The sequence below is a fragment of the Aquila chrysaetos genome, assembly GCF_900496995.4.
Source record: "Aquila chrysaetos chrysaetos chromosome W unlocalized genomic scaffold, bAquChr1.4 W_unloc_2, whole genome shotgun sequence".
Lineage (NCBI taxonomy): Eukaryota > Metazoa > Chordata > Aves > Accipitriformes > Accipitridae > Aquila > Aquila chrysaetos.
The window spans coordinates 3,479,584-3,495,453 of NW_024470322.1; the positions used below are offsets into that span (position 1 = coordinate 3,479,584).

At 51.8% G+C, this 15,870-nt stretch overlaps 1 protein-coding gene and 1 long non-coding RNA gene across 2 annotated transcripts; one reads left to right on the plus strand and one right to left on the minus strand.

Moving 5' to 3' along the window:
• Nucleotides 1-223: 223 nt before the first annotated feature.
• Nucleotides 224-7,332, minus strand: LOC121232931 (histidine triad nucleotide-binding protein 1-like; the record flags this gene model as incomplete). Its single annotated transcript, XM_041121428.1, is given in 4 exon segments — nt 224-566; nt 5,518-5,622; nt 7,062-7,091; nt 7,093-7,332. Coding segments are annotated over 4 exon segments (540 nt in total), but the record flags the coding sequence as incomplete, so codon positions are not given.
• Nucleotides 7,333-14,529, plus strand: LOC121232969. Its single transcript, XR_005931775.1, has 3 exons — nt 7,333-7,549; nt 11,017-11,260; nt 14,152-14,529. It is a non-coding gene; the product is annotated as an uncharacterized LOC121232969 (long non-coding RNA).
• Nucleotides 14,530-15,870: the final 1,341 nt, after the last annotated feature.

Genomic DNA, 15,870 nt, shown 5'->3' on the forward strand with positions numbered 1-15,870 from the left:
CCTAAAAGGCAGATTCCTCCATGTAGCAGTTGAAGGGGGTAGGTGGTTTAAAGAACGATAGTGACTGGGGTAGGAAGAGGAACAGCTTCAAATGCCTGGGCAAATCATTATCTGTCTATAGAACACTGTTAACAGACTGAAACGTTCCACATACTTACACTCCGGGGAGACACCATTTTAACTTGCAGAACTACTTCCCTCAGTAAGACGCACAAGACAGAGGTGATATCCCCACGCTAAATCTTTATTGTGCAACTGCTGCTCAAAGCTTTTATTACCTTCCACAGACACACGTCACAAAAAATTAGACGTCAACAGCGGCTACTAGACTGACGGGCAACAGACGAAATCCATTCAGTGGCGATTTGTACAGGTGCAGCAACTCTTGCGGTGCAAAAATCTTAGCCAGGCGGCCAGCCCAACTGACGGCCACCCAGAATATGTAGATGTACGTGACAGACAGACTGCCCGCCCTCGGGCCCTTCATCCACAACCATCCGGAATCCATTGGTCAGGCCCAGGTGAGCAGCACGCTTCTTGCCAACAATCATGAAATGCCCAAGAAGCTGGAGAAGGAAGCACAAACCCACAAATAAATAAAATAAAAAGCCACACACAAAGAGGGGAGAGGGCAGGAAGGGAAGGACTGAGAGCAGAGAACCACCCAGAGGAACCAGGTAGCCAATTCCTAGCAATTCAACCGTTGCGCTTCAAATTACCGTCTGTCCGCCCGCCTGCAACTGACATTTTCCAAGCAAAGCTACAAAGACCGATTATGCACACTGTGTGTGTGTGTGGGGGGGGGAGGGAAGAGCCACGCAATTTTTTTCAAGCTGGACAGTAACGGACTACAAAACGGCCACAGAAGCTAAGTTTGTCTCCGGGTTAAAGCCTCCATTATATCTTCAGGCAACATAAGTGTCCTGGGTTCAGCTGGGATAGAGTTAACTGTCTTCCTAGTAGCTGGTACAGTGCTATGTTTGTGAGTTCAGTATGAGAAGATTGTTGATAACACTGATGTTTTCAGTTGTTGCTAAGTAGTGTTTAGGCTAAAGTCAAGGATTTTTCAGCTTCTCATGCCCAGACAGCGAGAAGGCTGGAGGGGCACAAGAAGTTGGGACGGGACACAGCCAGGGCAGCTGACCCGAAGTGGCCAACGGGGTATTCCATACCATGTGACGTCACATCTAGTATATGAACTGGGGGGGGTGGGGGCAGGGGATCGCTGCTCAGGGATTAACTGGGCGTCGATCGGCAGGTGGTGAGCAATTGCATTGCGCATCATTTGTACATTCCAATCCTCTTATTATTGCTGTTGTCATTTTATTTGTGTTATCATTATCATTATTAGTTTCTTCTTTTCTGTTCTATTAAACCGTTCTTATCTCAACCCACGGGTTTAGTTTCTTTTCCCAATTTTCTCCCCCATCCGAATGGGTGGGGGGGGGGGGAGTGAGTGAGTGGCTGCGTGGTGCTTAGTTGCTGGCTGGGGTTAAACCACGACAGGAGTGGAGACTAGCAGTAGATTATCGTGGGCTGAATGAAGTCACGCCACTGCTGAGTGCTGCTGTGCCAGACATGTTAGAAATTCAATACGAACTGGAATCAAAGGCAGCTAAGTGCTATGCCACAATTGACATTGCTAATGCATTTTTCTCAATCCCTTTGGCAGTGGAGTGCAGGCCACAGTTTGCTTTCACTTGGAGGGGCGTCCAGTACACCTGGAATTGACTGCCTCAGGGGTGGAAAAACAGCCCCACCATTTGCCATAGACTGATCCAGGCTGCACTGGAAAAAGGTGAAGCTCCAGAACACCTACAGTACATTGATGACATCATCATATGGGGCAACACGGCAGAAGAAGCCTTTGAGAAAGAAAATGATCCAAATCCTTTTGAAGGCTGGTTTTGCCATAAAAGAAAGTAAGGTCAAGGGACCTGCACAGGAGATCCAGTTCTTAGGAGTAAAATGGCAAGACGGGCGTCGTCAGATCCCTATGGATGTGATTAACAAAACAGCAGCTATGTCCCCACCGACCAATAAAAAGGAAACACAGGCTTTCTTAGGTGTTGTGGGTTTTTGGAGAATGCATATTCCAAATTACAGTCTGATTGTAAGCCCTCTCTGTCAAGTGACCCGGAAGAAGAACAATTTTAAATGGGGGCCTGAACAACAACAAGCCTTTGAACAAATTAAACGGGAGATTGTTCATGCAGTAGCCCTTGGGCCAATCCGGGCAGGACAAGATGTTAAAAACGTGCTCTACACTGCAGCCGGGGAGAATGGCCCTACCTGGAGCCTCTGGCAGAAAGCACCTGGGGAGACCCGAGGTCGACCCCTGGGGTTTTGGAGTTGAGGATATTGAGGATCCGAGGCCCGCTATACTCCAACTGAAAAAGAGATATTGGCAGCATATGAAGGAGTTTGAGCTGCCTCAGAAGTGGTTGGTACTGAAACACAGCTCCTCTTAGCACCCCGACTGCCAGTGCTGGGCTGGATGTTCAAAGGGAAGGTCCCCTCTACACATCATGCAACTGATGCCACGTGGAGTAAGTGGGCCGCACTGATCATGCAATGAGCTCGCATAGGAAACCCCAGTCGCCCAGGGAATTGTGGAAGTGATCGTGGACTGGCCAGAAGGCAAAGATTTTGGAATGTCACCAGAGGAGGAGGTAATACGTGCTGAAGAGGCCCCGCTGTATAATAAACTGCCAGAAAATGAGAGGCAATATGCCCTGTTCACTGATGGGGTCCTGTCGCATTGTGGGAAAGCATCGGAGGTGGAAGGCTGCTGTATGGAGTCCTACACAAGTCGCAGAAACTGCTGAAGGAGAAGGTGAATCGAGCCAGTTTGCAGAGGTGAAAGCCATCCAGCTAGCGTTAGACATTGCTGAAAGGGAGAAGTGGCCAGTGCTCTATCTCTATACTGACTCATGGATGATGGCAAATGCCCTATGGGGGTGGCTACAATAATGGAAGAAGAGCAACTGTCAGCACAGAGGTAGACCCATCTGGGATGCTGCACTGTGGCAAGATGTTGCTGTTCGGATAGAGAAGCTAGTGGTAAAAGTACGCCACGTAGATGCTCATGTACCCAAGAGTCGGGCCACTGAAGAACATCAAAACAACCAGCAGGCAGATCAGGCCGCCAAGACTGAAGTGTCTCAGGTGGACCTGGACTGGCAACATAAGGGTGAGCTATTTATGGCTCAGTGGGCCCATGATACCTCGGGCCATCAGGGAAGAGATGCAACATATAGATGGGCTCGTGATCGAGGAGTGGACTTGACCATGGACACTATCGCACAGGTTATCCATGAATGTGAAACATGTGCTGCAATTAAGCAAGCCAAGCGGCTAAAACCCCTGTCGTATGGAGGGTGATGGCTGAAATATAAACAGTGGGAGGCCTGGCAGATTGACTATATCACACTCCCACAAACCCGCCAAGGCAAGTGCCATGCGCTTACAATGGTGGAAACAACCACTGGATGGCTGGAAACATATTCGGTACCCCATGCCACCGCCCAGAACACTATCCTGGGCTTTGAAGAGAAAGTTTTATGGCGACACGGCACCCCAGAAAGAATCGAGTCGGACAATGGGACTCACTTCCGAAACAACCTCATAGACACCTGGGCCAAAGAGCATGGCATTGAGTGGGTATATCACATCCCTTATCATGCACCGGCCTCTGGAAAAATCGAACGATACAATGGACTGCTGAAAACTACACCGAGAGCAATGGGGGGTGGAACTTTCAAACATTGGGATATACATTTAACAAAAGCCACCTGGTTAGTTAATACTAGAGGATCTGCCAATCGGGCTGGCCCCGCCCAACCAAGACTTCCACATACTGTAGAAGAAGATAAAGTCCCTGTAGTGCACATGAAGTGTATGTTAGGGAAGACAGTCTGGGTTAGTCCTGCCTCAGGCAGAGACAAACTCATCCAAGGGATTGTTTTTGCTCAAGGACCTGGGTACACCTAGTGGGTGATGCAGAAGGATGGGGAAGTTCGATGTGTACCTCAAGGAGGTTTGATTTTGGGAGAGAATAGCCAGTGAATTAGGCTGCATGATGTTAACTGCTAAATAACCTGCCAATGTATGTCATTGTATCTATAGTGTCTATATGCCATATCAAGGGTATTACTGTAAGAATTACCCAAATGACTGAAGGATGAACTTTGAAACCGAGCCAAGTACAACAGTGATAGAACTTGAACTGGCGCCCAGCAACTTCCTCAAGATCAACATCTTCGAACTGCAGACCAAGGGCGTGGGTTGCACCAAATGTACCAGCCGCAAGCTCCAGAGGCAGCATGCAACAACCCAACACCTCACACCATCTCTCCTAACCTGAAGGACTGTTACAACAGATGGAGCCCCAAAGTCATGGACTAAATAAAATTGATGGACACATTAAAGGGATGGCCCATCAACTAAGGGAATGCTATTTGTGTGTGTGTGGGGGGGGGTGTGTCCGTATACATATACATATATGTATATAAGACAAGGAAAGTGGTGGTGATTAATTGGAAAATGTAGGATCTCGGCATGATGTAGATGGTATAGAATAAGGGGTGGATAATGTCCAGGGTTCAGCTGGGATAGAGTTAATTTTTACAGGAACCTGGGAGGTGGGGGGCATAGCCGGGGCAGCTGACCTGAACTAGCCAAGGAGCTATTCCATACCATGTGACATCATGCTCAGTATATAAAAGAGGGGCAGGCGGGGGGGTGCTCTCTCAACTTTCAGTGGGGGAAGCGGCGAAGCGTCAGGCAGAGGGTGGTGAGCAGTTGCACTGTGCATCACTCGTTTGGTATATTCTTTTATTAGTACCGTTGTTGTTGTTGTAACTTCTTTTTTTGTGCTGGCCCAGTAAATTGTCCTTATCTCAACCCTCGAGGTTCCGGTTTTGTGGTTTTTTTTTTCTCCTCCTTTCTGATTCTCCTCCCCATCATACCAGAGGGGGGTGGGAGGAGCGAGCGAGCGGCTGCGTGGTCCTTTGTTACCGGCTGGGCTAAAAACCACAACAACAAGCAATTCTGGTGGAAAAGAAACTTTAGGCTGCCTTTTGCGTGGGTTTACAAAGTCTTTGAACTTGACTTTCACAGCCAAGAGCGAAGCATCCAGCACCTCTCAACCAGCTTTGCCCTTCCTCACCCCTGACCTGCCAAAAACCCCAAGCCCTCTTCTCCGTATTAGAGGAAGTACTACTACTCTTACTCTAAACCACGACGACAGGCATCAGACTGCGCTCCAAAACAACGCTGCATTTTGCACCAGAAGTACATACCCAGGGAGGAGCGTTGCTTTATATCGCTACTTTTAGTCAAAAAGCTCAACTCCGTTACAAGCTAGAGGCAAAAGATTATAGCGCCAGAAAACCCACAATAGCCTACTGCGTGTGCCCTATCAAGAGGAAAAGGGGGGATGGGAGAGAGAGTCTAGTAAATTAGGAACTAATTACAGGTACAGTTTAGCCCACAGAAAGCTTCCGCAGTACTTACAGATTCACCAGAACCTTCTGCGTCAGATAACCCGATAATTGGCTCCTCAGGCGTGACTAGGAAAAGCGTCGGAGCTTGGGGCGAAAGATCATGGAACGCGAGGCGCTGGAGGAAGAGTAAACAGTTAAAACGCAATTGGCTTCAGAGAAAGGCAATAGCTTAAGCAAATCAATACGCCCCACTGAACTCGTACAGAAGCAGATTGCCAGATACCCCAAACGCAAGCCGAAACGTTGATTTTTCTTACGCGATATTAATACTTTCTATACACAAAATACAACATATTTACAGAGCCCCCTCCAGAAGTGCACGCAAGATGATGGGGGCAAGGAGACGGGCCAGTACTTCAGATTAGCGACCTCCAGTATGTTTCAATTTGGGCTGATCGTTTCCTAAGCAGTTTTTCTATTCGATGTGGTCCACCACAGAGGCAGGAGACAAACGGCTTAACTGAACCAGCAAAGAGTTTGGTGAAGTGGAAGATCAGCGGCCATTCGTTTTCCACGCGACAGGGAGCTCAAGTATTGAACAAAAGCATAATCACAGGAAGCCTGCAAGCGCCTAGTACGAGCCTGTCTTCTGTATTGCACATAAACCCTACCTTCAAAAGCAGAAGGCATCCCTAACTGTTAATCTTCAGCATTTTAATAACAAAATTATACGGGATACTAACTTAAAGTTAACATCGTGTAGGCAACGGCTGCATTTTTTTCCCCACAGTCTAAGCAGCTCACTCTAGTTCCTAGCACGTTGTGGTGCACCAGCATCCGCGAACCTCGCAAGCATGCTGTTATCACGGTCCCACTTCACCACAGAAACAAGATCTGGGAAGCTTTTGCAGCCCGCAGGATGACCGGTTTCTAGCTTTTTGTTAAGAAAAATAAGAAAAGCTGTAATTCTTTGCTTTAATAATCCAGTTTGGGGGTTCAGAACCAAAGCCTAGCACAGCAGAGCTGTGAAATCTCTATAATGCTGTTACGAGGCACGTCGAGACCTGCATTTCTCCTATGCAGAACTAACTCATCGCGGTCGCTACTCTGGTTTCAAGACTATCATCCCACACGAGGCAGGACCACTCCCATCCCTCGGCAGCAAACTTTGCGCGACTTGCAGTGCCAAAGGGATATCAGGCGGCAGACGTCTGCGGCTGCCACCAAGTGCGTTACCGTCAGAGGCCCTCCTCTACGCACACGCACGCGCACGCGCACGCGCGCACGCACACGACGCGGTGGGGCTGGGAACCGAGGCGAGCCGGGCAACACCGGCAACCCGGTACGCGCCGCAGCAGCCGGGGGGGGGGGGGGGGTACCGAAGAAGCGCGACGTTTTAGGGATGGTGCAGTAGAGAGCGCCACAACCCAGAGAGGCCCCGTCCGTCCCCCGTCCCTCCAGCCACCCACCCACCCGCAGCAACGCCGCCACCCGCCCTGCCGCGCTCCCGGGCACCGCGCAACGGGTCCTCGGCTCAGGGTGCCTGCGAGCGCGGGGGGAGGGGGAGGGGGGGAAGGGAAGAGGAACCCGCGCACAGAGCAAAGCCGCGGCTACCTCCTCGTCCTCGTAGATGACGTTGGCGGGGAAGCGCCTTGCCGGTGATCTTTCCGAAGACAGTAGTGGCGCCACCGGGCCGGGCGGCCCGCGCCCCAACAATCTCGCCAGCCACGACAGCGCCCGTTGTCGCCCCCGCGCTTCCTCCGCTCGGCCAGGCCCTCCGCGGCGCCCATTGGGCCGCCAGATCGCCGCCGGCCGATCCCGCGTCTCGATTGGCTGTCTCGTCTGTCGTTGCCGCTTGTCCCCGCCCCCTTGGCGGGTCCCGCCCTCGTCGACCTGGCGCTTACCGGGGCTCAGGGAGTTTGCGTGCCCCCGGGGCGCGGAGGGATCCGACCGGGGCGCGGAGGGATCCGACCGGGGCGCGGAGGGAGACGACGTCGGGCGAGCCCGCGGAGGGATCTGTGCCGCGTAGTGCTCTGTGCCGCGTAGTGCTGCGACCCTGCGGGCGGGCAACGAGGTCTCAGAAGAGGCTGTTGTAGCTAGAAGTACTATTTCTTGTTATTTATTTACCGCATCAAGTCCACCCCAAACGTGCTTGTGGCTTTTTGGTGCTGCTCCCTCCGGTCAAATGACTGCTTTTGCCGGGGCAGGGCAGGCAGGGCAGGGCAGGGCCAGGCCTTAACTTTTCAGAACATTTCGCAGAACCAACAGAAGTTGCTCTAAATTGTTCCCTGAAAGCCCCGCCTCCAGTTGCAGACGTTTCTAAGCTGCACGCCTCCTGGGAGAAAATAAAATACAAAGCGTGTGTTCAGCACTGGTGGCTTGAGGGCTGGAGGGCAGATCAAGATAGGATTTGCGCTAAGCTGGGTAGGAGGCTTTTAGAAAAATAGGCAGTGCCCCCAAAGCTGCCCAAGGGTGGCCTGTGGTGCCCTGTGCCCCCGGGGATAGTGAGCAGTTTGATTGGTCGACACAACTGTATTGTAACATACATAAACCCTGCTTTCCTCTATATCGGGCTAAGGATATCCTTAGCCGCCTTTGTGGCAAGGGCACATTGTCGGCTCACGTTCAACTTGGTGTCCACCAGGAGCCCCCCACGTCCTTTTCTGCAAAGCTGCTTTCCAGCCAGTCGGCCTCCAGCGTATACCGTGCATGGGGTTGTTCCTCCCCAGGTGCAGGACTTGTGTACGTTCAGGTTCCTCAGGTGGTCTCGAACCGGATCGTTTCCTACGATGGGAGGGACTTTGTTCCCCCAGTCCCTGCCTTGAGGTTCAGGGACTTGAGAGATGTGGGAACAGTGGTTGCCAGCGAAAAGGGAGGGAAAAAGTCGTTGAGTACCTCAGCCTTCTCCATGTCGGTTGTCACTAGATCTCCCGTCTTCTTTATCGGAGGGGGGGTGGGGGTGGCGTACGTTTTCTTACTCTTCCTTTTCTGACCAACGCACCTGTAGAAGCCCCTCCTTATGATTCTTCACATCCCTTGCCAAATTCAGCTCCAGCTGTGCCTTAGCTTTCCTGATCCCATCCCTACACACCCGGGCAGCATCCCTGTATTCTTCCCAGGATGCGTGTCCCCGCTTCCACTGCCTATGCATTTCCTTCTTGCGCTTCAGCTCGACCAGAGGGTCCTTCCCCAGCCATGCTGGTCTCCTGCCTTCCTTGCCTGGTTTCTTACGCATGGGGATCGAGAGCTCTTGTGCGCTAAGAAAAACGTCCTTAAAGAGCTGCCAGCTCCCTTCTGCTCCTTCTGCACAGTGGCTTCCAACTCAAGACCCTCTTGCCCCGCTTGGTCAGGTGAATCCCATCAGCTCCCAACAGACCCGGCTTCTCACAGGTAGATCCGCGATCATAGAAGCCAAAACCTTGAGCGTGGCAGCAGCTACGCAGCCAGGCATTCACCTGTTCAATTCGTCTCCTCCTTCCTGGACCCCTTCCTCTGACTGGGAGGATAGAGGAGACCACCACCTGTGCTCCCGATCCTTTTAACATTGCTCCGAGGGACATATAGTCTCTTGGGAGGGTTCTAAGTTGCCTCGCCAGACCCTACGTGGAATAGTAGGAGCGGATGATAATCTGCAGGGTTCACCAGGCTCGGCAGCCTCTCAGTGACGCCACGAATGCGAGCTCCTGGTAGGCAGCAGGCTTCTCTAGAGAAATCGTCTGGACAGCAAATGGGTGCTTCGGTGCCTCTCAGTAGGGAATCTCCAATTACTAATACCTTGCGTGCTTTTCTGGCGGCGCTGGTTCTAATGCGGGTGGGTGGTTGGGTCAGCGTTGCATGGTTGGCTCGTTCTGGATCCTGTCCGTTACTCACATGGTCTTCAGTCTCCAACCCCAGAGCATCCTGTCTGTTATGTAGGGACACTTCAGGAGATGGGGGAGGGTTCTTCCTTCTACCCCCAAGCACAGACAAGCGTCCAGTCTCCTTCATCTCGTGAGTGCCTTGCATCAGTCAGCTCGAGGTTGGATTCAGGCTTACCTTCCTCTTGCGCAGCCTTAAGGCAGGCTGTCGCTCAGCCCGGGACAGCGTACGATACCACGCGTCGATCCCCTGCTCGCGTTTCCCGGATACCGCGCTGCCTGTCGAGCTCCTCTTGTAGCATAGTTACTTGTCCAAGGAGATCTTCCAGCTGGGCACGCTTGCAGCTATGACATCCACCGCTGCCTTCGGGTGCTAGGGGGACTTCCAGGTACTGGAGCTCCATGCGGCCCGAGGTCTAGACAGCTATATCAGTCCTTGGGAGGTCTGTTTGGGGGGGAGACGTCAGCACAGGTAGGCTGTAGTGCTTCTGTTTGGGTTGCAGCCGCAGCCTTGCAGTTGCGGCAGGTGGACACCATTTTCTTTCAGCAGGTCACCTCGAAGTCCCAGGACAGAAGAGAAAGGGCGTGTCGTGGTTTAACCCCAGCCAGCAACTAAGCACCACGCAGCCGCTCACTCACTCCCCCCCCACCCAGTGGGATGGCGGAGAAAATCGGGAAAAGAAGCAAATCCACGGGTTGAGATAAGAACAGTTTAATAGAACAGAAAAGAAGAAACGAATAATGATAATGATAACACTAATAAAATGACAACAGCAATAATGAAAGGATTGGAATGTACAAATGATGCGCAGTGTAATTGCTCACCACCCACCGACCGGCACCCAGCTAGTCCCCGAGCGGCGATTCCCCGCCCCCACTTCCCAGTTCCTATACTGGATGGGACGTCACATGGTATGGAATACCCTGTTGGCCACTTTGGGTCAGGTGCCCTGGCTGTGTCCTGTGCCAACTTCTTGTGCCCCTCCAGCTTTCTCGCTGGCTGGGCATGAGAAGCTGAAAAATCCTTGACATTCGTCTAAACACTACTAGCAGCAACTGAAAACATCAGTGTTATCAACATTCTTCTCATACTGAACTCAAAACATAGCACCGTACCAGCTACTAGGAAGACAGTTAACTCTATCCCAGCTGAAACTAGGACAGGGCGGCAGGTACCGGGCAGGGGGGGGAAGGGAGAGAAGGGGCCGCTGCAGTCCCACAGCCTTTTCCATGTCCTGTGTCACCAGGTCCCCCCGCCTCATTCAGCAGAGGGCCCACATTTTTCCATAGCCTTCCTTTTGTCACCTATGTACTTACAGAATCATAGAATCGTTTAGGTTGGAAAAGACCTTTAAGATCATCGAGTCCAACCTTCAACCATGCCCACTAAGTAGAAGCCCTTATAGAAGCCCTTCTTGTTGTCTTTGACCTCCCTTGCCAGATTCAATTCCAGGTGGGAATTCCAGCTTTCCTAACCTCAGCCCTGCGTGCTCGGACAATGTCTCCGTATTCCTCCCAGGTTACCCGTCCTTGCTTCCACCCCCTGCAGGCTTCCTTTTGTGCTGGAGTTTGGCCAGGAGCTCGTTGCTCATCCACGCAGGCCTCCTGGCATTTTTGCCCGACTTCCTGCTCGTTGGGATGGACCGCTCTTGAGCTTGGAGGAGGTGACCCTCCAGTATTAACCAGCTTTCTTGGGCCCCTCTTCCCTCCAGGGCCTTATCCCACGGGACGCTTCCAAGCAGATCCCTGAAGAGGCTAGAGTCGGCTCTCCTCAAGTCCAGGGACGTGAGCTTGCGTTTTACCCTCCTCCCTCCTCTCGGGATCCTGAACTCCACCATCTCACGGTCACTGCAGCCAAGGCCGCCTTTGACCTTCGCATCCCCAACGAGCCCCTCCTTGTCGGTCAGTAGGAGGTCCAGCAGAGCACCTCTCCTCGTTGGCTCCTCTATCACTTGGGTGAGGAAGTTGTCGTCAATGCACTCCAGGAACCTCCTAGATTGCTTATGCCCTGCTGTGTTGTCCCTCCAGCAGATATCGGGGTGGTTGAAGTCCCCCGTGAGGACCAGGTGTTACGGAGGCACGCACAATCAAATCCAACAGGTGTTAAAGCTCAGATTTATTCTTCAGCAAAAGTTAGTTGGAACTCCGGTAACATTTTATAAAACCACAGGCTCAATGATGTAAAGAGTAGTAATACTACACAGCTGACTTAAGAATCCTTAAGATATAAAAATGATGACTCAAAACGCGCATATCGCTCACCTAAAAGATGATGAGGGCTCTCTCCCTCGAGGAATTACCTCGGGCGGTGCCCCGACCCAAGGGGGAGCCCCTGACTGCAGACCCGCTGCTCCGAGGAGGACTGATTCCAACATGTCCTCTGGCGGGACCCCATTTCTACCCCTGTCGAATCTGATCTGTGGTCATTTAATCGCTATTGGCTAAGAAGGTCACCTCTGTGTACCTGGCACGTCTCGATTGGCCAGTTCAAATTTCAACCTGCGGCCTCTAGGGTTTAGGGTTTTTTTTTCCTCTTCTCCCTGCCTGGAGAAGTTTTGTTTCCGGCTTGGGAGGTGGGGGGAGTGTACTGCCACACCAGGGCCTGCGAACGCGAGGCTGCTCCCATCTTATCTGTCTGTAGAGGGCCTCATCCGCTTGTTCTTCCTGGTCGGGCGGCCTATAGCAGACACCCACTAGAATGCCACCCTTACCCATCTTCTCTTCAGTCCTTACCCATAAGCTCTCAGTCGGCTCATCAGCCCTCTCCAGGCAGGGCTCCATGCATTCCAGCTGTTGTCTCACATAAAAGGGCCACTGCCCCTCCTCATCTTCCCAGCCCGTCCTTCCTAAAGAGCCCGTAGCCCTCCATTGCAACACTCCAGTCACGCGAGCCATCCCACCACGTCTCCGTGATCCCAACAAGATCGTAGCCCTGCAACTGCACACGCATCTCTGACTCCTCATGCTTATTCCCCATACTGCGTGCGTTAGTGTACAGGCACTTCAGAGAGGCACCCCCAGCATGTTGACTCCCCAGAAGGGGGTTTTGGGGATTTCTCCATAATGGTGCCTTGTAGGCACTTCCTTGCTTACATGCAAATGCTGGAGGTGACCCTGCTTAAGCCCCGTTCTGGTGATTTTGTGATCCCTTCCTGTCACATCAACCCCTGCGCTTTGCTCAGTGACCCTGTCCGTCGCTGCCTCGCAGGGCTGCTGGTTACTCTCTCCCTCCCCTCCTCATTCCTAGTTTAAAGCCCTCCTAATGAGGTCAGCTAGCCTACTGGCAAAAATACCTTTGCCCCGCTTAGTGAGGTGGATCCCCTCTCTCCCAAGCAGACGCTGACCCACAAACAGGGGCCCATGGTCATAGAACCCAAAACCCTGTCACCAGCACCAGCTCCGCAGCCAATTCTTGGCCCGCATTATCAGTGCCCTCCTCCTCCCGCCCTTTCCCCTCACCGGCAGGACTGAGGAGAACACCACCTGGGCCCCCATGCCCTTGACTATCGCCCTCAGAGCTCTGGGGTCATTGCTAGGGGAAACCTGGACAGTATCAAAAGCATCATCGGTGCCCAATTCTCAGCTTTGGGTCTCCTTTGCTACTGAAATTTCAGTTACGGAAGACGGATTGGTACCTGCGCTTCAGTCAAATCAACATTCAGTCCTAATCCTTCCCGACAAAAGGGTCAGGAACTACATCTCCAGCCTTACTTATTGTCCTTTTACCCTTCACATCCTCAAGGCATTGCCTTCTCTAAGGCTCTGTTTTAATCAAGTTTAGCAAGACCAAGCTCGCATCTACTCCATGACCTCTTCATAGCTGTTCCTGGGTTTCCAATGCACACACACAAAGAGAATCAACGGGCTCCGCACATTTTCATCCCTTTGCACGCAGGAGTTCCAGTTCTTTATCACTTTTATTACCAAGTGAGAAAGAAAATGGAGTCAAGATCCTTTTTCTCACAAGAACCTCTTATTGCTCAGAAAGAAGGCTTTTTCTCTTGAAATTCCCCCCCCTGCCCACCCAAAGTGACTGGATCCCCAGATATTTCCCGACTTTCCCTATCTCCAAAACGTCCTGTTCCTACCCCAGTCACTATCATTCTTTAAACCACCAACCCCCTTCAACTGCTACATGGAGGAATCTGCCTTTTAGGCTTTGCGATGGGTTGATGGGTTGACCTTGGCCGGCTGCCAGAGGCCCACCCAGCTGCTCTCTCACTGCCCCTCCTCAACAGGACAGGGAGAGAAAATAGGATGAAAAAGTTCCTTCAGGAAATATCCACCTGCCGGATCCACGGGCAGCAGGGAAATACCTGCCCCGGACAGCGTTTTGCCCTTTCTTAAATATGTTTCCACAGGGGCGCCACCAGCTTCGCCGAGTTGCTCAGCTTTGGCCTGCGGTGAGCCCGGTGCCTAGCTGGCTGGGACCAGCTGTGTCCGGCACAGGGCAGACCCTGGCCTCTTCTCACAGAGGCCACCCCTGCAGGCCGCACCTGGAGCACTGTGTCCACTTCTGGTCCCCACAATTCAAAAAAAGACGCAGACAGACCGGAGAGGGTCCCAAGGAGGGCCACGAAGATGATCAAAGGGCTGGAGAACCTGCCCTATGAGGAAAGACTGAAGGAGTTTGGTCTTTTCTCCCTTGGAGAAGAGAAGGCTCGGGGGGACCTCATCACAGTATTCCAGTACTTAAAGGGTGGCTACAAAGAGGAGGGAGGCTCTCTCTTCACAAGGAGCCACATGGAGAAGACAAGGGGCAATGGGTACAAGCTGCCCCAGGAGAGAGATTTCATCTCGATACAAGACAGACTGACTACTGACTTCTTTTTTTTTTTTTTTTACAGTGAGAACAATCATCCACTGGAACAGCCTCCCCAGGGATGTGGTAGAGTCCCCATCGCTAGAGGTTTTCAAGGTGCGATTGGACAGGGTGCTAGATAATCTCATCTAGGCTCCCTTTCCCACAAAAGGATGGACCAGATGATCTTTCAAGGTCCTTTCCCACCTGGGCTGCTCTAGGATTCTACGATTCTTCAGTGGATCACTGTTTAATAATAACCCTTTGCTCGCTCTGGTTTGGAGCAAAGTATCGGCAACGTTGCCTGCGAGGCGAGACGTGAATTCCACCAGGCGCCACAGGCTTCTAAAACCTATGGTAATCGCCCAGTCTCTCTGAATGTATAAGACTGTCGTGGTTTCAGCCCAGCCGGTAACAAAGCACCATGCAGCCGCTCGCTCACTCCCCCCACCCCGGCCACGGTGGGATTGTTACCGAAATCCGGAATAAAAGTCCTTAACACCAATGTGAAGTTAAGAAGCAGGCACTTCGTTTATTGCAGCGCTGGGGACACGGGGGATTGCTCCTCCAAAGGCGTGTCCAACTTAGTATCAAAATCCATCAGTTTTTATAGACTTTTTATGTCAGGTCATTGTTACATAAGCTCTTTACATAAAATGCATGCTATGCTCGCTCTTAAATTTAACCTGTATAATGATTGGTCCTTTGATTATATAACCTTATCAATATTCTTATTTAAAAACAATCATTGGTCAGTTACACTTAGCTCTACTGCTTGGAATCTTTGATACTCAAATCGAGATGGGAAGGGTAAGGGGTTTCCAAACAGCATAACTGGTGTCCATGACGGTTTTCCTTAGTTTCTTGAAACAAAACATAGAAAGACCAGTAACTTCCTGGTGAGGTTTCTATGGTTAGCTATTTCAAACTTCAACAATATTAAGGTTCCTATAGTCACACATAACACAGTTCCTAAAGTTTCTATGGCTACATTTCAAACTTAACAATCCTATACATTATGCTTCACAATTTTACTTCTTAATCAAACCTAACTCTTCTATGTGATTAAATTTTGATTTCTTTACCAGAATATTTGCAACAGGATGAGGAGAAAATATAAAGGCAGGCTCGTGGGTCGACATAAGGACTGGGAGGGAACACTCCCCACTTATGGTCACGGGGAAAAGACAGGCTCAACTTGGGGAAGAAACAAAATCAATTTAATTTACTACAAATCAAATCAAAACAAGGATATTAGGAAGTAAAACCAAACCTTAGAACACCCTTCCCCACACCCCTCCCTCTTTCCCGGCTCAACTCCACTCCCGGTTCTCTCTACCTCCTCCCCCCGGCGGCGCAGGGGAACAGGGGATGGGGGTTGGGGTCAGCTCGCCACACATTGTCTCTGCCGCTCCTTCCTCCTACAGGGGGAGGACTCCTCACTCGTCCCCTGCTCCACCGTGGGGTCCCTCCCACAGGAGACAGTCCTTCACGAACGTCTCCAACGTGAGTCCTTTCCGCGGGCTGCAGTTCTTCCCGAACTTCCCTGGTGTGGGTCCTTTCCGCGGGCGGATCTTCAGTCACACACTGCTCCAGCGCGGGCTTTCCCATGGAGTCACGGCCATCTTCGGGGGCCTCCGCTCCACCGTTCACCTCCATGGGCTGCAGGGGGACAGCCTGCCGTCTCACCGCGGGCTGCAGGGGCATCAACCTCCTCAGGCGGCCCTCCTCCCCCTCCTTCTTCACTGACCTCGGTATCTGCATG